Source organism: Musa acuminata, chromosome BXJ2-9 (genome assembly GCF_036884655.1).
Source record: "Musa acuminata AAA Group cultivar baxijiao chromosome BXJ2-9, Cavendish_Baxijiao_AAA, whole genome shotgun sequence".
Lineage (NCBI taxonomy): Eukaryota > Viridiplantae > Streptophyta > Magnoliopsida > Zingiberales > Musaceae > Musa > Musa acuminata.
This window is the reverse complement of record NC_088346.1, coordinates 43008044-43030785: the sequence shown is the minus strand read 5'-3', so window position 1 is coordinate 43030785 and position 22742 is coordinate 43008044. Positions and strand designations below refer to the sequence as shown.

Here is a 22742-nt window from a genome sequence, read left to right as displayed (position 1 = left end):
GAAGCTCAAGGCGAGCAATTCGATGGCTGCAATTCCCTGTTTTACCTACGAGAGAGTTCAGCCTACAAAACCTGAACGACTCCTTCCGCTCTTCCTATAATTACCCCTCACCTCTCTCTCTTTCTTACTCGCTTCTCTCTCCCTCCCTCGCTCGTTCTTTTGGCTCTCCCACTTCCACAGGAGAGAGCGAGAGAGGAGAGAGGGCGAGTCAACGAGAATAATTGGCAGCACGTAGGATTCTGCAGCGATGGCTAGACACACAACACTGCTCGCCACCCTCCTCCTCGCGGCGCTCGCCGCCACCGCCTCCGCCGAGCCCCGTGCCACCCGCCGCCTCCTCGCCGACAACGTCGCCGCCGTATGCCAGTACGTCACCGTCCCTCAGCTCTGCACGTCCCTGGCCGCGAGGTCGGGCGCCACGTCCTTCCAGGCCCTGACCGTCGCCGCCGTCAACGAGGCCTTGTCCACGGCCGAGGAGGCGAAGGCCACAGTGGACAGGATCGTAGCGGCGCCGATCACAGACGAGAAGCTGAAGACCCAACTCGGCGTGTGCTTGGAGAACTTCGGGTACGCGGTCGACACTCTCCAGAAGGCGGCCACGGACCTGCAAACCGGAGCGGCACACAGTCAGTCAGTCTCCCACATCTCGGCGTCGGTCACCTACGTCGGCAACTGCAACGACGCCTTCAGCGAGAACCCCGGTCTGGTGTCGCCGGTGGCGGACATCACCGGCATTCTGAAGAAGTTGGTCAGCAACAGCCTGGGTTTGGCCATAGGCGTACATATGCAAGCATCCCGCAACTGAGATGTATGCATGGAAACGAGGGAAGGAGAAATGTTTTGACAGAGGAGATGACATATATATCATGGATCACAAAAACGTTGTGGTTTTTTTACTATTGCTTTGGCATTATTTGTTTCAAAAAGAAAACAAATAAAATTATATATTAATTCGAGAAAAATATATATTAAATAATAATAGTAGAAATTATCCTGATGGCTGAAAGAGTACAAATAATTGACACCATATGAGTACGCTTATGTTTGTTTATCAATTATAATCATTGTTGAATGTGCGCATTTAATTTTATGTTAATTATTTGCAGCAATAACAATCACCATTATACAAATTTTGCTAATTAGTAAGGAAGAATAAACAACTAAAATCAAAAAACTATGCATACAGTAGTAGCTAAAACTAATGCCACAAAAGGTGAGATGATGTGACCATGTCTGTATAAACATAGCAGCAAGCACAATCTCATGCTGAATATAAGAATATAAGAATGATATACGAGGAGGAAAAGATGATACCAGAAATTGGAAACAATGATACATCATGCCCTCCTTAACCTTCATGGACTATCACAACACATTCTGGTAACTCCCAAAAATTTGCTAACAATAAAAAAATGATTTGCACCTTGCAATATCTTGTTTCTGTATGTGGACATGATCTAATAAATCAATTGGCAAGCTAACATCTGAGAAAATATTCGGGCTGCCATGGTGCCACCTTCTACAGTTACGACACGGAGCCTTCAATGGTGTATCTATTTTGATGAAGACCAAAATGAAATATCAAAACCCGGAAGTAATCCTCAACCGTCAAAAGATCTTGATTAGCATGGATGAAATAAACAAGTGGAAACCTCCTAAACTGAATTTCCACAGCCACTGCCGAGATCGTTGATCTTGCAGTTGGCATATGTAGTTTCAATTTTTTTAGCAGCGACAAACTCCAACTGATATCAACTGAAAAGAGCAAGTCTTTAGTAATAGATCTTCGGCACATCTAAAGGACCTCAGCCTAAGAACCATGACAAGGCATGTTTGCAATGAACTTACCGCTCTAAACAACAAAAGGTTCCACATCAAATAGTTCAGATGGGAAACTGAAGTTGCAACAACCGCCGTTGGTTTTCTCCATAGCGTGATCAATCAAACTGACCAAATCTTCTGGACCACAAACCTTTGAAGTTGGTGATATGACAAAATCCAAAAAACCTGAGTCGGTTTTGAGACATTTGAAGCAGTCCTGACTGAACAGTGCAGTTCTTGTTTGAGGATCTTGTTCCCATTGATTATCTATAGATTCATATGTCCTTTTCAGGGCACTGCACAGATCATGGAATTCTGGTTCCTCAAAAATTTTCTGAACATCAGAGAAAGCAGTATGATTTTCAACTGAACAGCTTTTAAGATTTTCTTCAGCAAAAGCCTCGACAGTTTTTATTTTTGAGGCAACAGCACGTATAGACATAAGGTTGGTGATGAAATATCTAGATTTTGTGAGTAAATTGTTGATAGAACCTTCCTCGTGTCGAAGATGGAAAAGCTGGATTATATTGCCCAGCGTGAATCTTGTGATGAAGATCATGAAATCATAAAAGTTCATGCCTGCAGGAGAAGATCATAGAACTGAATAAAACAGGAAGCTTCAGAATTGACATCTACAAATCATTGCCATTCTTATGCTTTACCTGTGTTGGCAGCAAGATTACGCTGACAAAGACCTTCAAAATCATCACAGATATCTCGAATATCTTCTATGTACTCCTTAGCCACATTATAGTCTCTTAAAAGCAAGCCCCACTGATAAGAACAAGGAAAGAATAATATAAATAAAAATTTAAAAATAAATGGCCAGACATAAGTACTTTCCTTACTCACCACCCATGAAAGGTTATAGGCATTGAACCAGTTGTGGTTTATGGAAATTGTGTCTTCCTGCAACATTAAGGCAAAATCAAGTACTAGAGCAGAAGAGAGGAGATGGTCATAGAATGCACAACATAGAATTTGATACACGGAATATCAGAGTTTGAAATACTTCAGTGTTCTATTACAGTGACAGAAAACATTGTTATCAAAATCATGTTAAAGAATGTGTTCATGGTTACAACATAAAAACACAAAAACTTGCCACTGTTCTCATTCATGACACATTAGACTATAACATCAAAATTTAACTTTCTGCTATGCAAATGACAACAGGTGAACAGATTTGAGCTTGTTGGTAGCCTTCTGAAACCAAAGTCCCCTATAGACTGAGTCAAGCCAGAACTAATACCTTAAGCTGTAGACATGTCTTCCATAAGCCAATAAGGACACAATTCCAAATATCCAGAATTAGAATGCAATAACAGTTGCAATTTAAAGTGCCTTTGTAACCGAGGTTAGACTTAAACTAGTCTCAAGAACCTGTAGTCTCTGGAACCCACACTAGTCCATATAAGGAATTAACTTCTTCAACTTTCTCAGTTGGTGGTTCTTGGACTCAAAAGTCAGCACAATTTATCTTCAGAACCTCCAATAACTCAGGTTACATTTGCTGCCAGAATCATTGTTAAAATGTCAGTTAAGGATGTTTTAGCAAATATATTATGGGTTCTACACAAGAAGTTTTGATTTCGAGCAGACATTTGCTAAATGAGCAATCTAAAGAACTAAAATTTGTCCCTTAAGTTGGTTGCAACATAACGCAAAAATTCCATTTAATAATTAGTTGTGACAGTCCACTTTTGTACAAGGTCTCATTACAAAGTTTAGTTTCAGCTACAATCACAATTCACTTCCACAATGCAAAGTCTAATATGACCAAAGCATAACAGATTTATGTGACAAAGAATCACAGATTGATAGAATAAAACAGACATTATTTGAGTAGCCTTTTATATGAAAAAATTATTAAGCCCGACCCAAAATGACTGCAAAAGCCAATTATTGGCAGTAGTGTGACCTGTGTTCGTAATTTTGTACTGTACCGATGTTTCAAGTTCATCTCGGTATGATACGGTATGAGCGTACCGAGCAATACGCTCTGGCATACCGATCGGTCTATATATATATATATATATAATAAAAAGGGCGATGTCGCATCGTTTCTTCTCCCCACGCGGATGAGAAGTCGTCGACTACATCGAGGCCTCATCGCCTCAGATGATGAGGCAACATCTCATCTGTGACGTCCGGCGAGGAAGGGTAGCGACGAATCAAGATCGTCGAGGGAGAGTGGTACCGAACCTCCAGGTTCTCCCTCTTCTTCCTTCTCCCTTGGCTTATACCGCCCGGTAGCAGATGGCGACGGTTGAAATCGACTATTACCGATCGATTTTGGGAGATAACGGGACAGAAACAACCCCAATCGACGGTACTATCCGATAGCGAGCGGTCCACGTACCGGTTTGCTAGCGAACCGGTACGAGCGATATCATTTGAAATTAAAATCCTTGAGTGTGACTATACCCATGGCTATGTTTTACTGAAAGTGATTAATTATAATAGATGTTCACCACTTGGGTATATAACACAAGACCAATAAAAGAAGGGTAATAAATATAAAATTTTGTTATTACGGATGGCAAAAAATTTACATAAAACGGTAAAATCTTACCAAATTATGGACTTGATGATACCATCCACTAGGGACAAAAATGACCTCATTTTGTTCCTGAGTACACTTTAACCAAATTGTCTGCATATAAATTTTGCAATCAAAACCTCATAAAATAGCAATGAGAAAATTTATTTTGAGGATATATTACCTTCTTAAAGCCAGGAAACTGTGCCTCGGAAACATCATCATAAACATTATATACTGAGGATCTAAAATTCCTGCATAAGGTATAAAAATCACATCACTAAAAATGTCTGAAAAGGAATATGCATACATGATCAACAAGAAAAATGCATCAGAAATAGGATAGGTCACATCATGTTTGTGATCAAATATACAAGTTCTCAACCATTGGCTCAAATTTGAAGATAAAAACTTAATATTGTTCTAATATAGATATTTACTCACAAGAATGAAAGACATAAAACTAGTGCAATCTTTACAAGTTTCTGCTTTAAGACAGTGGCTATGAATTGGTGGAGCACATATTAGCAAGTTCTACTTGATAGCTATACCACTTGTTAATTGTAGAGCATGAGCCAGGCAGTTTTCCTTGACAGGATAAACATCTAGCTTAATCTGCAGAATGGCAGAACGATAGTCTTAAAAGCCTCACATGAATAACATTTATTATTGGACATCTTCCAGCTAATTTGTGAGTCCTTAGTTCATAATTTGTGTTAAACTTCTAAACAATGAACTGCATAAATTTATCATAATAAGCCACCTGAAATAACAACCTAGGTAGCATCTGCCCTTGAGCAGATTCTTAATTTCACAAGTTTCTTCCATAGCTAATGGTCAGAACTATATATACATATAATAATAGCCTAGTTTGTGGAGCCTTCTTTACTGAATATCAAACAAAAGATCTTCTGTTAAAATTATCACACTTTTTCACCTTATATATAATGGTCAGGCTATACTTTCTTGCTTCTGCTTATATTATATGTTGTTACAACTTACAACCATAAGCCTTCTCAAACTCCTTATCTGAAAAATATAATATTTGACTATAAATAATTTGCATTTAAATTTAAAGAAAGACATAGTCTATCTCAGACCAGTGCCTTCATTAGGCCAATGGAGGACATTTTGTTAATGATCACTGACAATGCTAATTTAAGTGTCCAAACAGCACGGATTGATTACAAATTATAAAAGTGCTGCACTATAAAATCCAAGTTACCTGTCAAACACAAGGTGACACTGAGAAGGTGGTAGAAAGAGCCAAAGTTTTCTCCCACATACATTGGCAGACCAACTGTATGACCTGAAAACGTCAGCATGAAGAGGAGTCCAAGTACCTAGAGGAGGAATTGGCTATATATTTAAAAATAGAAAATGAAAACTCTGCTGAAGCAACTAATTGCAATTAAATTATACTTCAACAGTATATACTAGAACACATGAAATAATTAACAGCATTTAGATAATTGCTTTTCTCAGATGATTATAAATCAACCAAAGCAAGCCTTGCACACACCAATGTGCCAGTGGAAACACATGTACCTTTTGGTCCCATATAAACAAAGCGGTAGTCAGCACAATTTATTTCATTTTTATCACGATGAATGTCAGAATCTCGATGTATCAAATGACTATCAAGATATAGATTGAGCCAATCATCAGTGAAAAATGGAGGAGTTCTGTAAGCCACATAATCAGGATATTCCTGAAAAGAAATAGAAAATAGAAAAAATAAATATTTGGTAAGAAAACTAAAGCATCTAAAACTTAGCCTGATAACTTCAATTTGTGTATAAATGTAACAAGTACAAATATTCAACCATAAGCATGTGAGTGTAAGGCACTGTAGCCATGGTTACGAGGTCCCAGATCTTAGCAGCACCCACCCATTTGCCATTATGACAACACAAGGGTTCCGACAACATTCAAGAAAACCAAAGCTAAACTGATAAGTATGATAATTACCTATGTTCTCATCTCTATCCATGTGGCATCTTGGAAGACTATGGTGGCAAGGAACTGCAAGGCAACACAATGGTTTAAAGTCCAATGGCCTCCACTCTTAAACAATGGAAGCCCCAAACCATTTAAAAAGATTAAGACAAGAACTAGTCAGGTAGGTGACTGGAAAAGCTAACATCAAACGAGCCCACTGCTTCATAAGAGACTTCTCTATCTAGAATTGCCAGAGCCTAACCAGAATGATATGTCTCAAGTAATACACCCAAAATATTAGGCAAATTAGATCCATGATTTGGAGAAAAATTACACCAGCCAACTTTACAGAGAGAGGCTGAGTTAATTTACCTGTTCAATGGACCATGATACACACTCTGGAGTCTGGACAAAATACCCATCAAGAGTATTACCAAAAATTGGTACCCCATGCTTTCTCTTACTAACCATATGACCCGAGGAGAAAGCTGGTTAACATCCATGGAGATATAAAAGGTGATGTGATTCTTATATTGCCTGATTTAAAAAGTTAAAATGGCTATCTTTACTAAATAAAAACTGCTTAAACTTTAATGCATAAGAATATTTTATCTCCACCCAAAAGAAAAGAGTGGCCTAAAACAGACTAATTAAAATATTTTCTGTATCTGTGAAGAGATACTGATCAGAAACTTAATGAAAAGGCATATAATTTGCAATGCATATCACTAGGGTACCAAATTTTAAAATGTGAGATACCTGAACACAGATGATTAACAGAGAGCACAAATATCAAGCAAATAACCTATTTCCAATCTTACTTTGAAAAAATGCCAGTCTTTAAGATATAGCAAAGACTCATCATCATCATTGCATCTTAAGACGCTGCTATCTTTTCTTGAAGAAAGTTTGAGCCAATAGCTAATGAACTCCGCAACAGTCATCTCTCTTCTCTTTTGATCAGTAAACTCTCTTTTAGAGCAATCAGCAACCTGAAAGAACGAGTGAAATTTATAGCACCAGATGGAGAAATAATTGTAACATTGATGTTTTAGCACTATAAGCATGCGGATTAGCCAAGTTGATGCTGTATATTTAAGAAACAGCATATCAGAACCAAGCTCTTAATATACATTATCAAAGTCCAAAAGGTGCAGCGAGTATGAAACCAAATGAATGGAGTCAACCACTGAACCATCTATGTGTTCTAATTCTCAGTGCAAAAATGGTCCAACCAACATCAAGTCAAAGTTACATAAGTACCCTTTTTTCCCAAAAATGGTCCAATCAACATCTCATAAGTTTAAAATGGCTCTAGACATCTTTACATGGCAAAAAAAAAGCTGCCCATAGATTTATCCAGAAAAAGAAAAGATAACAAAAAAGAACAACATAAGAGAAATATACAAAATAATGTTTAATGAGACACAGCCCGTCCCAAGTGTTAGTCTTCATGTCGTGATGAGATTGCCGCTTTGCGACGTAGATGACCAGAGTTCAAGTCACTTCAAAGCATCCTGTTTTGAAAAAATAAGACTGCATATGCTGATCTTCCCTAGACCGGGCTTGATGAGAGGCTCATGCATTATGCCACCATTTTTTAATAGTTCAAGAAAAAAAAACCAAGAAAAATGGTAAAGAAAGACTGGAGACTGGAGGAGGTTTGTCACAAAACAGTAGTCATTGCAGCATTATGTGACTATGGCAAAAGACAATGTTCAGTGTACTACACCATCTATCAACTAGTGTGGATAAGCATGTCAACGTTATATTTAAAAGGCTTAATTAGAAAATAATTAGAATGCAAATGCATCCATAGACTCCATAACAAAGCATCAGGTTAAAAAAGAGCACTTGTCTTAGTAATAAAATCTAGTTCTGAAGAAGGTCAATAAAATCTATTGTTGGTAACAGACACTGTTAAAGAAGCCCTTTGTTACAGCAAATTTAAAGTGGCATTTACATGTTCGAATAACACTGTTGTGAATTTGATAATCAACATTTACCGAAATAGATGGAGCCAACATTAGCAAAGTCACCCCATGATGGGGGACAGATGGTGCAAATGTCAGGAAGAAGCCAGCAATGTGTAGCAGGATAAGCATGTTACTAATGGAGAGATGAGAACAAATTGGCATTTGATAAACCCAAACATTTCAGAGACCAATTTTAGGCAGAAGGTCTAAGATTTATGTCAAAACCTTTCTTTTCAAGAGAAAACAAAGCTGACTTCAAATTTACCTTCTTTAGAGCAAGGAGTGTTCAGGGAGGCGCTTGAATGACAATCTTTGCCTAACATGATGATGAACACTTAAATCGACTTCCAGCTCTTTTTATCTTTAAACCAAGATTCCTTAAAAGAATCCGCTCGTGAGAACGGATGAAGACTAACAAAACCTTGATTCTCAACCCTCTTTTCGTCATATGGCTTGCACTTACTAGAAATCTACATGAGAGAGACTATAGCAGAAGACAAGCATGAACAAGAGAAGAGGGTTTGACCTGAACGACGGAGTCCCCGAAGTGGGTGGCGAAGAAGGGGAGGTTGGGAGCACGGCCATCGGGGGCGAGCCAGTCGGTGGCCGCCCTCCAGTCGTCCATGAGGCCGGTGAGGAGGACGGGGCGATTGGGCATCAGGTAGCGCTCCACGAACTCCTCGTAGCGCAGCGCCCTCCCATCCACCCGCTCCACCTCACCTCCAATCATCACCGGCGGCCTCCCCAGTCCTCCCATCTCCTCCTCCATCACCTTCTCTCCCTCCTCTTTCTTTCGACTCGAATCACTCCCTCCTCTTTTTGACTCGAACGGATGGAATTAATACTCGAGATCTGTTTGGGTATAATCGATAATTTGTTCGGAAATAACCGAGATAAAAAAAAAGCTTCTTTTCATTCTAATTAATTCTAAATCGAATAAAAATAATATTGAATCCTCAATTTTAATCAAATATTTATCATTCCTATATTTCCTATAAATATTATATATAAAATAATATTTTATTATTAAATGTATTTTTCTTGAACGAACAAGAAGGAACATCACAATCATGTTTTGGCTTTATTGTTCAAGAAAATGACAACAAATTAGTGCTTGAATTATTTATCATTATAATATGAGTATCACTAATACTTCATTACCAGGTTAATGTTTTCAGTGCGAGTATCATTAAATTATTTTACAATTGTATGCATAAGGAACACGGAATAAAGAGGCATAAAAACAAAAATTATTGTTTATAATTTTCATTTCTTGAATAATGGAAATGGAACAATGTTTTCAACAATCGTATATGAATTATTGTTTCTGAGAAGATATTGTATTGGTTAAGATGCTTAATCCGAAGAGAATATAAACTTGAATGTGATGCTATAATAAGTTTCCATGCCAGCCGATACTTCTACTTGTTTCCAACTTCCCAAGTTTTTGTTCATCTTGCTTATTATCAGAGAAGAATGCAAAGAAAATATTGTGATCTTTTCTTGTGAGATAGGTGTAGCTCTGTAGGTGAAGTCAATGATGTGTTCATTAGAAGCATTCCTGTAAATTCTAATGAGAACTGTTGTTGTTCATCTTCTTCGAGCTACTACATAACGAAGACCGAACCCTAGTTGTAAGAACTTCATCAAGGCCATTAATGGTGACAAAGGAAGTTTCCAGTAAATGATTTGGGACTGAAACCTTCAAATCAATTTGAGGGTTGAGATGAATCTATCTGAAGTGATGGTCTCAAATAATGCTAAACAAACACCAACAGCATGATGGCTCTGCCTTAAGTGGTTGATGGATAGATGGTAAGCTTGTAGAGATCTACAAGGATTACTCTCCTTTCAAACAAAGACCAACTCAAACTGTGAAAATTTGAGGTAAAACGAAAACAAAGGGTCTCCAAAGAGCAAACTCTACTGAGGAACATAAAGCTAGTGAAGCAGATCTGGTTTAGTTCGACTCACAAGACACAGAAGCATGATTTGCAAAAAGAATAACATAATGCAAGGCAAATCAAGGGGAAATTACAGGACAAACTACTCTATCGCACCATCATCGATCAAAATATATCCTTGTGAGACTATTTCTCCCTCTTGTAGATCTTCTGCAGGAAAGACTTCAGTACACCCTGAACCGCTTTGCTTGGCTGGGCCTCAATTGAAGATATCAGTTGTTCATAACTGGTCCGCTCGTACTCGGCAAATACATTCTAAGGCACAATGAACAACAATAAATTAGATAAAGTTATATGGAACATTTAAGAGCAGATCAGAAAAAAGATTCACTGATGCATCTCAGGCATCAAATGCAAGCTCCAAGTCAGAAAGTGCAATAACAAAAGAATTACACACGTACGGAATTTGGGAGAGTGCTTCTATCAGAGGTCATGAGATGTCACAGACTAACCACCACTGGTTCATGTTTCTGCGTCTTTGTTCACCAATTTGGCTAAGCTGCCCCCTCAATTCATACATGCAAATTTCTACAAGGCTGAGTTATATGGATATCTAGGATAGAGATTTTTACCATTAACCCTAAAACTTGCCACTTTGAAGGGACCAATCGTGTCGAGATTCTAAAAAGTCAGTGCCTCAATCAGTTTGTTTATATGCAGCTGCCTGCTTCTCTTGTCTGTCAAATGCAGACAGCTGTCTACTCCAATGCAATCATCCAAAGGAAGTTGCTCCTCAGACACAAATCCCCTCACACTATCATGATGGACACAAGTTAACCTCACTTTAGCAGCATTGCTGCTTGGCTGTCAGCTTCTGCATGTTTGAACTTGGCAATTTTATCACAATCACCACCTTGATATTAAGGGAGACTTGGACTTTGGTTGACCCCAAATTATATATTCTTCCTATTCTCTTAAAACATTGCAAGGAGATAAACCATCTTCCAAACAAAAAGACAACTTCTATTCGGTCTTGATGGTTCCATCAAGATGAAGTCACCACACACCATATCATGAAAATCGGCATGGTTTCTAGATGCTTACTCCCGATATAGCTAAAACTTCGATGACCAAAATATTTGCAACACTGCACTAGGAATTTGGCAAGAATCAGCTGATACTCATCAAATCGTAGAAAGATTCATTATTGGCAGTCACTATGGCCATAGCATGAAATATGTTTCACTAAACTAACAAAAAATAGTTAGTTAAAAAAATATACTACTTTAAACAGCAACAATTGATGGAATCAGACAGTATCAAAGTTAACTCTTACATGATGATTGGTATTCTGATATTAGTGTGCCAACTAGTGAGAATATTGATAAATGCCAAAATCAAATCACACAGTTATTTTATGTTCTACATGAAAGTGTACTTGCCAAACCTGGAGATCGAGATCTTTATAAATACTCTTCACTTTTGCAACACAAGTTGGATCAGACTTTCCATAGATCTCCTGAAAATTAATCATAGCTTAGCTGTCTGCCTATGGTTAAAAGCAAAGATAGAAATGGAAAGAAACAACACATCTTACCGACAAAGTTTTCATCTGATTCTCATTAGCGCGTTGTAGGGCTTGCACTACAAGCCAAGAACATTTAAAATCTTCAATGTCGGTTCCAATCTGTCAAAATTTAACAGAAATCAAGACCATTAAAGTTCTAGATAGAATAACATTTGTAAAGACATAGAGACATCATAAATAAGCATTCACAAAAAGATAGATGGACAATTCCATGCATGCAACAATTGTACTTACCTTACCAATCACTTCAGGATCACCAAAACAATCTAGGAAATCATCCTAAAAGAAAAGTCATATTAAAGATTATGGATAGGAAATTCTGTTAGCAGGTCAAAGCAAACTGGTACAATATCCAGAATCACCTGCACTTGGAAGTATGTACCCATTTCAACAAGAATGTTTTTCACATCAACAAAGGTGTCCAAATTTTCACCTGCCATTAGCAGTGCACATGCTACCTGAATATGGACAAGATAAACTTAAATCACCAAATAACAAACAATTCAATACCTGTATATATAAATAGTATACAAGACATAAAGAATTCACAAGCAAAAATTCCCATGGAGTGATACAAGTACCACATCTACAGCTTTCTGAAAGTTTGCTTGTCAGAAGGATGGAAATGTAAATTAGGCTTCTAAGATTTGTTTCCAGAACTAGTTCCTAAATCTTTGGGGTCAATATTTGTATGAAAATCCCTAATATCCAAACTATGGTGCATACTAATCTGACAATGAATGACAAAAACAATTTGTCTGTTTATAATGAGTCCATCTTTTTTCATCTTCAAACATGACCACTCGGCAGTTATAAAGAACAATGTTTCTAATTGTTTCTGCTTAACTTCATAGATCAATGTCCCACCATCTTCATCGCATTAGATTGATGATGTTAGCTCTTCATGCTCAGCAAAATGACAAACTTGTTCCCAGTAATTTGAGATACATGAAACTTTATAATCATCAAAGATGTCCATGTACTCTGTGGTCATGATGCTTCAGCCATTAGATTAGCCTCATAACTAGATGACTAGGAGCTAAAAATATATAAATATGTATATCTTACGAAACATGGAGAAATAGACAATGTGACATTACAAGATAGCTGAAAAGATTATTTAGGCCCGACAAGTTCATTCTAAGCTCACTGACCCAAAGAAAGCCAAAGTGCAGCAGGACAGCTTTAGAACACAGGCTACTGCATTGGAAGCTTTTAAGTATATTATGTTCTTGTAGCATATTGAGAAATATTCCCCCTCCAGTTGATACAGTGCTATAATTTAATAGATTTAGAAGATATGCCAAGCTCCTGCAACATGAAACTTGAAGCATATAGCTTTGCCACATGAAGGTTATAAAGAAGCAAGCTCAACATAGTGGTTGGAGTTTATTTTGCCACTACATCCAGTGCAGCCAAAAGATGACATGGAGCCTCCTTGTGATTGTTATGATTGTCCAACTACTAAAATGCTACTAACAAGAATACCATTTAAAATAAATTGATATGTCTGTGTGGTTCGCTAGTGCATACACAATAATCTTGTACAAACAAAAGTATATCGCTAACCCTCAGAAAGATGGCATTGAAATGTGAACTCCACAAAAATAGAACTTTAAAAGGCAATATATGTCAAAATACCTAACTAATTCATATATTATATTACAAATATAGTGAAGAATTGTTAACAGCAAAAAATGTTAACTTATACAGAAATACCAAAATACAGAAAATCTGATCAGAATACTGGAACAAGTAACAGTACATCACAAAAGCAATGCAAGCAGCAATCTGATATTATCTGAAAGTTTGCACTTCATTTAACTTACCGGAAGATAAAAGGAATAATAGGCAGTTTTGTATTGCACGATACGATTGTAACTGCATCCAGTTCAAACAATATCAACATTAGCAAAACCTTGAAATCATGTTAAAAAATTCGATGTAAGAGATGAGATCTAAATAAATTATCATAGTTGCTCTTTCTGAGGAAAGAAATATTTATAGACCAAGAAATAATCAATTTACATTTCTTGGATAATCCTTAGATTACCAAAAGATAGAAGCATAGCAGGATATTAGACGAGCAATAAATTATAAATTTTTCCTACATACACTGGCAGTGTATATTTAGACAGATCCTTTTCTCCTTCATGAGTAGTAATGACATCAAGCATCTGCCCTGAAGCTGTCTGAAATTCAACCTATTAGGAGAAACACATATTAGTTCTAGTAGATGTAGCTAGTGAGCAAAGCAAACAGTAACACGTATGATGATAGTTACCTCATTGAACAAATCAAGGAGATCTACATAGTAAGGCTTTCCCTTAAAATGCCTTTTAAGAATCCGAGGAATGTGATTGCGGAGTAGAATTCCATCATTTACGGCAATAAGTCCAACCTATTACAAAAATCTATGGCAAGTTAGTGACTCTTCCTTTGAAGGCAAGAAGAAAATTATGTTCTTATATGACAATATATTAATGAAAGCATCTTCAGATTCCTTCCAAAAATGATAAGATACTGGACCATGGGATAATGGTTTAGCCCTTAGAAATGAAAAAAGGAACTATTCATACGGTATGAATATCATTAGCACATTCTTACCTAATTTTACCTCGGAAACAGTCCTTTAAATGCATTGACGCTTAATAACAATCCAAGTTCTGTTCGCCTAGTTCAAGGACATTATTCAGTTAACTTATTGGTCTAAATATTATTATTTGAGTATCTAAGATATATGAGTCAGGTTAGTGGGTTGCATTGGATGTTTATATTCTTACAACCGCATTTCAACCTGATCTTAGCAGATTCAATCCATTGACACTGTTGCCAACTAAGCAGATTCAATGATGAAACATCATATACCATATAAATGAAATGAAAATTACATAACCAGAAAGAAAAAACGATGTTAAACCAAAATAACTAACCTTTTGAACTCTAAACCAACAAAGTTGACCTCGCCTAGTGTGCGAGTTATCCATGATATCATCAAGGACTAGAAAATATGCTTGAAGCTGCAAATTTCAAACAAGAATTGTTAGGATTCAGACACTAAACCCATTTCTTCATCACATAAGGTATACACAACACACAGAGCAAAAGACGATTACCCATTCAATGCACCAACCGAGGGCACATCCTAGAAAGACCTCTTCATCATTGAGTTGATTCCCTTCCTTAAGCAACTTGTAGCTATCGATGACAGACAATCCACGGTTTAGCTTGCCTACAGACAAAAGTTAATTGTCAAGCATGGTGCTGTTTAAGCACGTATTTTCACGTCATCCGCCCCATGTGGAAAGCATTGGCTTACCTCCAGGTACATTGTAGTCCAGCATCTGTTAAAAATAACACAATGAACACTTATCATTCAGATATCCCATAAAGCATACAACTTGTTCTGATTATTAGAAGGAAAAAAAAAATATTTATGATTTAGGAGCTCCAAAACCATTCCAGATCCCCAAAACTAAGGTTTCTTCAAATAAGATACAAAATCACACAAAACTCATCTATATATTGAGGAAGGGGCAGGATGTGGAAGTACCCTGTCGATCCATTGGCGGGCCTCGTCGGTGTAATCGAAGGCGTCATCTTGGAGCAGCTCCGACTTGAGGCGATCGTAGATCTGGCGGAAGGTCGCCTTCAGATCCCCTCCTCCAACGACAACCACCACCGCGCCATTAGTCCCTGCCGCCGCCATTAATCACCACCACCACCACTAAAACGCCTCACCGAAGCGGAGAAAAGGGAGAGTGACCGATAAATAAAGGAATATGGGGAATGAGGTCCTGTTGGTAGTAAGAGAGCGTCCTCAAATACCCTCGATTTTAGCATTTATTACAATTTCACCAACCAATTCTTTTACCGGTGCCGCGGGGAATGGCAAGGGCGCAAATAAGGTGAAATTTGATGCCATTAGATAAACAGGTGTGGTGGTCAAGGCTCCACTTCTCGCGGAGGGCGTGGAGAACGAGGGGCTTGGCGGACGCAGGTAACGCCTGAGCGGGCAGCGGTGAGATCACGTGAGCCCGACACGTTTCGAGATCTCCGTGCCCATGTATTTTCCCGACATTTACATTAATTTTAATGACCTCGGCTTCGTGCAGCCAGTTGGATCACGACTTATGCCAAGACTTCCGGTCACGTCAAAAACGAGGGAGCATCACGAGCACGTGAGCCTCCCACGCTTCGAGCTTCCGACAGCCGGTGGGGTCACGACTTCGGCTAAGATAGCTTGGCACGCCAAGAACGGGGAAGAGTCATGAGCACGTGATCCTCGCACGCTTCGAGGTCCGTTACGTTGCTGTCTTCTCTTTCTTGACGGCACTAATTTAGCGACGAGTCGCTCCACGTGGGGTCGTATACGACGACTCAACGTCACCAACGAGGAGTCCCGCACGTATGGGGATCCTGTAACCGCCGCGAGACTCGTGCCGTGTGTCGCGGAACGGTTTACGAACAGGGGACACGAGGATCACGCGGTAGGTGAGGGGGTGGAGAGTAGGATTTGGTGAGGGAAATCGAGGACGCGCTACCAATCTGCTCCAACCAACTTTCTCCGCTAGCAAAGCCGAGGAGCGGGGCCCACACGATCGTCCGTTCCAAACCTATTTTTCCTGGGTCCCTGTCATGCTGACCAGTAGATGGATGTCATTCATTTGAGTGCCAAGGTAAATATATTCAGATTAAACTACATATATGGTAAAGCATACTGTAAAACAAGGAAAGAAACTCATAATGTAAGAGAATCAAAGTGATCGAGAGTGTCATGAATTGATTCACCCAATAAGTTTTCTGGATCATTTCAAAAGATAAACCAGGATGAATTGATACTCGATTCTTTTCCCTTTGATTGCTTCGAGTGTTTTCGGATGTTCTGAGATAACTTTGTATAATAAGATTAATGTTATGAATAGAAATTGTTTTGGTCTAACGAGGGTGAGCATGAGGTATGCATCTTCTCCTATGGCAGGTGGGGTTATGTATTAGAAATATTCATGGTACTAACTTTGTACTTCAAGCTAGATTCATATGGGTGCGCAAGAGGCATGCATCTTCTCCTGTGACAGGATGGTTACTTCTTCTTGGGAGAGTGGGGTTATGTATTAGAAATATTCATGATTACAAATAGACATGTTACTACTAACTTTGTACGTCAAGCTAGATTCATTGTGGGAAATATCATTATCTTGGTACTTGGAATGTCCACGTATCTCTAGTTGAAGTTGGATGCTATGTAAAGACTCTTGATGTTTTGAAATTTGGATGTATTTCGATTGATCAGTGACAAGTCTTTTTGTCATATTCTTCTTGATAGTTGAATTTTTGATGTCTTGATTTCTCTAAAGTTATCTTTTTGTAAGGTTTATTGAGAGGGAAAGTTATCTATGTGAGATTGGTCATTGGGAATAACAAAAAGGTGTAAAATGTTCTAACCTGTGCTTGCTTGAAATAATTTTCTATGTTCTTTTTGTATTGATGCTTAGTTTGAGATCAGATATTGGGTGCGTTTGAGAATACATTTACAATATATATTGAGGTCCAATATATATTTTAAATGTGATTTAATATTTAATAAAAAAAATTTAATCATATTTGGTTTGGTAGTAATAGCATTTTAGCATTTGCGGTATACTAATATAATTTTTCAAAATTTTAAAGTACCTCATGATATTATCTAAAATCATAAAATTACTAACATAATTTAGTGAGAAGCTAACAAGATATATGTATTCTATAATGTAAAATTTTGTTTATTTATTTTTAAAGATTATTTTATATTTGTTTATATGATTATATTTTTTATTTATTATATAGATAGGTCATATAATTATTTTTGTAGGATTACATTTATTTATTTATTTATTTGCTAATTAAAAATAATATATATATATATATATATATATATATTCACCTTTGAATAAATGTTTAAAATATTAGAAGGATGAATTTATCACTTAATATCCAATAGACTTTTGAAATACAATTTTGCTAAACAACATGCACTTCAATGTATATTTAAAATATAGTTTTTTATCTATTATTTACCAAACACTCATAATATTCCACAACTACACATTCATTGTTCCTTTTCTTTGAAGCTATGAGATCTTTTTGAGGAGCAATTGTGCTTGGTTAAGAAGTGATCAGGTGTTGTTGCCAATATGATGCAAGTTTTGATTGCATTTATACAGTAGTGGTTTTGGAAGACCAGAAATGATTCTCTATTTAATAATTCTAACTATATATGGATATTATTTTTCTTAAAATTATGATTACTTAAGTTATTAGTTAAGACGGAAGAAATCCATAATAGGTTGGTGTAAAATCAATAATGACATTTCTTATGATTAGCAAGGCAATAAAGGCATATGTTTTGTTGCTAAAAATTATTATCGAGTATGGTTGTTTGTAGGGTGTGAGTTTTTCACCAAGGGCAAATTTTTAAGAAAATATTTTAATTTTTAAAAAATTTCACAAATATTTTATTTTTTTAAAATTCTCATAGTAACTTTTTTTTATAAATAATAATTTTATCCTTGGTCACCTTGTTGCTCGCCACCTCGATCATTAGTTGATGAGCTAGTCAACTCCCCTTGCCATCTTGCCATTAGCCGTGGGCAAGAAAGGAGGGGGCATAACTCACATCCTTTCATCGGTGCACATAGGTCCTTCTCTCCATTAATCGTAAGTGGGTGAGGGGAAAAGAGAGGGTATGACTTGTGCACCCTCATCATCGATTTGTGAGCGAGGAATGAGGGTGGGTGGGCACACAAGTGAAGGTGATCAAGGGTGATAATTTGAGGTGAAAAAGATAACTGGTGGGGTAGAGGCACGACACTCATCGTCCTTCTCAAAGAGGAGGGAAGGTAGAGTAATGATATAGAGCGAAGACAACAATTGATATAGGCAGAGGTAAAATAATCTTTTCACTTAAGAAGAAGCAGACTATATAATTTTTTGGAAATTAAGACACTTTACAATAATTTCTAAAAATTAAGATTTTTTTGAGAATTTATCATTTTACCAATACCATTTATTTTGTGAAACAATGATAGTTCCTAAGGTCTGCATTGTAGGAAGACATTCATTTCATTCAAGTGGTGCTTAACTTGAAAATTTTTGAAATTTTATATTCTCAAAGAAAGAAAGAAATAATTTATTTGATTAATATTGCTATAATTGTAATTCTTTCTTATTATATTTTTATGACTTGTAAAAAATGGTCAGAAAATTGTAATGGTGGACTAACGAATCGAGTTATTTTCTAACATTATATATGAGCAGTATGATATCATATATATATATATTTATTTTTTTTTCAATTGTATGGTTCCATTTCGACTTCCAAATGTTGAGGTACGATATTTTTATCCTCTATTTATCTTAAGCCAGAATGATTCTAGTAATTATCTTATTTTTCTTCCTTTTTATCTTTCGATTATTATCTTTTTTTTGCTCTTTCTCCTTTTGATGTATCAGCACATAATCTAAGAAAAATGATAGGTTAATAGGAATAATGAGTTATATCACGAAGAGAAAAGAATTAATATTTATATCGTCATCCTAATTTTTCATTTTTGTAAGAAGTCAACTAATTTATCCGATAACAATTTATTATTGATTATATAATTCAGTGCTCAAATCTAGTCTTCATCATTTATCATTAATCTACGAAAGAAAATCTAACTATAAATCTAAGCAGCTTCAGTACGATCACAGAATGGGTTGATCGAACTGTCATGAACTCCCAGGGGGTTGTGGCTGCTGCTGCCTCACCAACAAGACCAGTTTCGACTGTGTTGTTTATTAGGAATTTGGTAGCCAACCACACCACAAACATGTACTTCAATATGATGAGCTCTGGATCTATTGATCCTTTACTTGCCAGTATTAGTAGCCACACCAAAACATCCCTCTCAGCTCATCCTTCTGTAATCACCAAAATGAAAATAAAGGTTTCTGCTGTCAATTCGGAGTTGGTCATTGATAGCCAAGCAGATCTCTGTTTGCTTTGCAGATAAACAAACAACGGATGAGGAAGGAGAATGGTTAGGCCAACAGTTGAGTTCTTTGATCACCCTTGGAGCTAAAGCAAGGTTGGTTAGATTCTTGGTCACCATCTTAGCCCAACCCCCCACCTTACTCCCCCGCAATCCACCTTACTAAGCAAACCATGGCATCCTGACCACCCACCAAGCATCTCTGTGAACAAGCTTACTCTTATCTTTTGTGTGTTTTGGTTGGTGGATTTCCAGAGTTCAGCTTTCATCATGAATCCAACCTCTGTTCCATGAATCTTCATCACTGTTTCAGCAGCGGAACTCGTTCCCAGATGCCGCCGGCTGCAGGCAACAACGACGGAGCTCGGGCGTTGCCTCTCGCGTTGTTGATGAGGATGGCCATGAGGGTATCTCGAGCTCGATGGTTCAGCTTCTTGAGAAGGGTGTTCAGGTATCAGAACGGGTCGAGGTCCGACTTGGTCTCCAACCCCTTCAATGCCAGGCCATGGTTGGCCCTGGAGCTCGCTGCTCTGGTAGCGCAGGTTGTCATCATCACAGCGACGATGGCTACGTCTCGGAAGGAGAACCCAGTTTGGCCGCTCAGGATTTGGCTTACTGGCTACAACCTGGGCAATCTCCTCAGCCTTCCCCTCCTCTACTGGCGATACCGCCACTCCACCGCCGGCCTTAACACTGACGTCGAACAACAGAGGAGCAATGACGACTCCAGGTAATTGATTTCTTGCCAAGAATTTGCAGGACACACAGACAGGTTGTGTGTACTGAACATGAACATCTCGCGTTCTTCGCTGCAGCAGCAGCTCTTCTCACCTGATGAACAAGTCGAGGACGTTCCTGGAGCTGTTCTTCGCGATGTGGTTCGTGATGGGAAACGTGTGGATCTTCGACTCGCGGCATGGGTCCTTCGACAGAGCTCCGAAGCTGCATGTGCTCTGCGTCTCCATCCTCGCCTGGAACGCCATCCTCTACTCCTTCCCATTCCTGCTCTTCCTTCTGCTCTGCTGCTGCGTCCCCTTCATCAGCAATCTCATAGGGTACAACATCAGCTTAGCCTCCACCGAGCGAGGCGCGTCGGAGGACCAGATCGCGAGGCTACCCCGTTGGCGATTCAAAGACGTCAAGCCAACGGCGGACGGCGTCGCAAACGAGAACCAAGTGAGTTCCACATCAGTGCAAGCTATTCTCGTCTTCCAACTGCGACATGCAGAGTGTTTGATCTCCATGATCTGTGTCTTGGGCAGGAGTGTTGCATATGTCTCGCGAAGTACAGTGACAAGGAGGAGGTGAGGCAGCTGCCATGCTTGCATGTGTTCCATCTCAACTGCGTGGATCAGTGGTTAAGGATCATGTCTGCTTGTCCTCTATGCAAGCAGGGGCTTGAGAACTGATGCAGCCGCCAATCCAGTAATGAAGTACACGGAATCAAATCCATTGCCAAAGGCATCCAGTTCTCAGGAAAACACTTTTTTTTCCTTTTTGTTTTAAGATACAGAAACATGTGAGTATTTTGGTGCCTGAAATGATTCGAGATGTGTACTACATTCATAACACCGCCGTGAAGTTGATGATGATATATATAGGCTTCTCTGTATAGATGTGTTACGTTCATAAACCACTTAGCCAGAACGTGAACCTCATGTGCCCCTCCGATCACGTCTAGATACGTATTCGTATGATTTTATTCTTTCGGGATATGTGAATCCAAAAAATACCTTTGAGGATAAGGGAGACCAGACAGACTTATGAACCCTTGGTTCTATACTTCTCAGATAATATAAGACTAAATGATCATCTCCAAATAGTTAACACTAGAAAAAATCTCATCAACAATGTAATTTATCCCAGAGAACAATATCAAGTTAAGTGAACAAATTGATCAAGAGTTCCACCAATATAGCAATTTCTTACACTATATGTATGTATTCATAATGGACTAGATAAGTTAGTGAGTGAATATATTCATAAATAAATATTAATAAAAAATAATTCTTAAAGTTCATGACACTTTTTATTACTTTCTATCTTTACATTAAATGTTTATTTCTTTTTTTTGTATTATGCTTTACTATATGTAATTTAGCCCGGATACATTTTCCTTAGCACTCAGTGAGAAAAATGTTGCACGTATCGGATCTATTCTCCCTAAAGTTCCTAATCCATGAGAGGAATCCAGAAAAGATAGACTTGAACCAACGAAGAGTAAGCCCCGCTTCTTGCGTTTATTAGCGAAGGAAGTTTGTGAGAGCAGATGAATGGTATGTGCTTAATGTCTTGCACGAAATCCTATCCCCAATCTTTCATAGATTAGTGTTAAATGGTGAAGATAAGGTTTGATCACTAAATCATGTAACCAACCATAAGTTATTATGGATTGAACTAAGTTGATTTTAGAAAAAAAAAATGATGATATCAATATTAAATATAACATAAGTTTGATACATCAACATCAATTTGCAATCGATGCCATGAATAATATGATAAGGGATTGTTTTAGTATTGACATAATAAGAAAATTGGGCTTTGGTTTGCTATGTTTTGGAATTAATTTAATTGGGTCATTATATTTTGATAGAGTCATTCAAATGTTTCACTTCCATTCGGCATGTAGGCTGGTCTTCTTACTATGATATCGTACTATACAAATGAAAAATATATAATGTGAAAAAATAACTCGATTCATTAGTCGGCCATTATAATTAATAGGTCACTTTTTACAAGTCATAAAAAAATAATAATAATAGAGGAATTACAATCATATCAATATTAATCAAATAAACTATTTCTTTCTTTCTTTGAGAATATACAATTCAAATTTGACTTGTCAAATAATCTTCCTTTTGATACTTGATAGTCATTTCTTATAGCTAGATTATTATTTTTCTTATTCTTAATCATTTGCTCTTTTTTTTTCTTCTTATAATCAATGACAGAAATAAA

At 37.7% G+C, this 22742-nt stretch overlaps 4 protein-coding genes across 8 annotated transcripts; 2 read left to right on the top strand and 2 right to left on the bottom strand.

Moving 5' to 3' along the window:
- Positions 1-247: 247 nt before the first annotated feature.
- On the top strand, positions 248-805 carry LOC135622058 (putative invertase inhibitor). Its single transcript, XM_065123692.1, has one exon. It carries the CDS (start codon positions 248-250, stop codon positions 803-805), a length of 558 nt encoding a protein of 185 aa, XP_064979764.1.
- Positions 806-1214: 409 nt separating this feature from the next.
- Positions 1215-9114, bottom strand: LOC135623480 (arginine-specific demethylase JMJ20-like). 3 transcript variants are annotated; one of them, XM_065126504.1, is made up of 11 exons: positions 8807-8936; positions 8546-8596; positions 7126-7296; positions 5912-6074; positions 5589-5706; positions 4548-4617; positions 4397-4477; positions 2674-2730; positions 2484-2595; positions 1849-2400; positions 1215-1755 (listed from the first exon to the last, which is right to left on the bottom strand). In XM_065126504.1, exons 3-10 carry the CDS (start codon positions 7246-7248, stop codon positions 1853-1855), a joined length of 1272 nt encoding a protein of 423 aa, XP_064982576.1. In that variant the 5' UTR covers positions 7249-7296; positions 8546-8596; positions 8807-8936; the 3' UTR covers positions 1215-1755; positions 1849-1852. The 3 variants fall into 3 exon arrangements, with proteins under 3 accessions (XP_064982576.1, XP_064982573.1, XP_064982575.1); XM_065126501.1 differs by lacking the exon at positions 8546-8596 and having other exon boundaries at positions 8807-9113; XM_065126503.1 differs by lacking the exon at positions 8546-8596 and having other exon boundaries at positions 1215-2400; positions 8807-9114.
- A 1054-nt stretch (positions 9115-10168) lies between these two features.
- Positions 10169-15540, bottom strand: LOC135623479 (farnesyl pyrophosphate synthase 1-like). 2 transcript variants are annotated; one of them, XM_065126499.1, is made up of 12 exons: positions 15326-15538; positions 15092-15116; positions 14889-15004; positions 14706-14792; positions 14057-14173; positions 13888-13976; positions 13602-13653; positions 12135-12230; positions 12007-12051; positions 11782-11871; positions 11632-11703; positions 10169-10499 (listed from the first exon to the last, which is right to left on the bottom strand). In XM_065126499.1, exons 1-12 carry the CDS (start codon positions 15479-15481, stop codon positions 10371-10373), a joined length of 1074 nt encoding a protein of 357 aa, XP_064982571.1. In that variant the 5' UTR covers positions 15482-15538; the 3' UTR covers positions 10169-10370. The 2 variants fall into 2 exon arrangements, with proteins under 2 accessions (XP_064982571.1, XP_064982572.1); XM_065126500.1 differs by having other exon boundaries at positions 10263-10499; positions 11627-11703; positions 15326-15540.
- A 4419-nt stretch (positions 15541-19959) lies between these two features.
- LOC135621897 (E3 ubiquitin-protein ligase At1g63170-like) lies at positions 19960-21378 on the top strand. Of its 2 annotated transcripts, none has more exons than XM_065123524.1 (3): positions 19960-20514; positions 20603-20960; positions 21047-21378. In XM_065123524.1, the coding sequence occupies exons 1-3, from the start codon at positions 20075-20077 to the stop codon at positions 21191-21193; spliced, it is 945 nt and encodes a 314-aa protein (XP_064979596.1). In that variant the 5' UTR covers positions 19960-20074; the 3' UTR covers positions 21194-21378. The 2 variants fall into 2 exon arrangements, with proteins under 2 accessions (XP_064979596.1, XP_064979595.1); XM_065123523.1 differs by having other exon boundaries at positions 19962-20514; positions 20600-20960.
- Positions 21379-22742: the final 1364 nt, after the last annotated feature.

Excerpts from the sequence above, each read along its gene's own strand:
- LOC135622058 (XM_065123692.1), top strand. The coding sequence starts at position 248 with ATGGCTAGACACACAACACTGCTCGCCACCCTCCTCCTCGCGGCGCTC.
- LOC135623479 (XM_065126499.1), bottom strand. The coding sequence starts at position 15,481 with ATGGCGGCGGCAGGGACTAATGGCGCGGTGGTGGTTGTCGTTGGAGGA. Across the intron at positions 13,654-13,887 it reads TCTAAATATACACTGCCAGT|TTACAATCGTATCGTGCAAT; the intron begins GTATGTAGGAAA and ends AACTGGATGCAG. Across the intron at positions 11,872-12,006 it reads ATCCTGAAGTGATTGGTAAG|ATTGGAACCGACATTGAAGA; the intron begins GTAAGTACAATT and ends AAATTTTGACAG.
- LOC135623480 (XM_065126503.1), bottom strand. The coding sequence starts at position 9,049 with ATGGAGGAGGAGATGGGAGGACTGGGGAGGCCGCCGGTGATGATTGGA. Across the intron at positions 4,618-5,588 it reads TGTCACCTTGTGTTTGACAG|GAATTTTAGATCCTCAGTAT; the intron begins GTAACTTGGATT and ends TACCTTATGCAG. Across the intron at positions 4,478-4,547 it reads AGTTTCCTGGCTTTAAGAAG|ACAATTTGGTTAAAGTGTAC; the intron begins GTAATATATCCT and ends ATTTATATGCAG.
- LOC135621897 (XM_065123523.1), top strand. The coding sequence starts at position 20,075 with ATGAATCTTCATCACTGTTTCAGCAGCGGAACTCGTTCCCAGATGCCG. Across the intron at positions 20,515-20,599 it reads AGGAGCAATGACGACTCCAG|CAGCAGCTCTTCTCACCTGA; the intron begins GTAATTGATTTC and ends TCTTCGCTGCAG. Across the intron at positions 20,961-21,046 it reads GCGTCGCAAACGAGAACCAA|GAGTGTTGCATATGTCTCGC; the intron begins GTGAGTTCCACA and ends TGTCTTGGGCAG.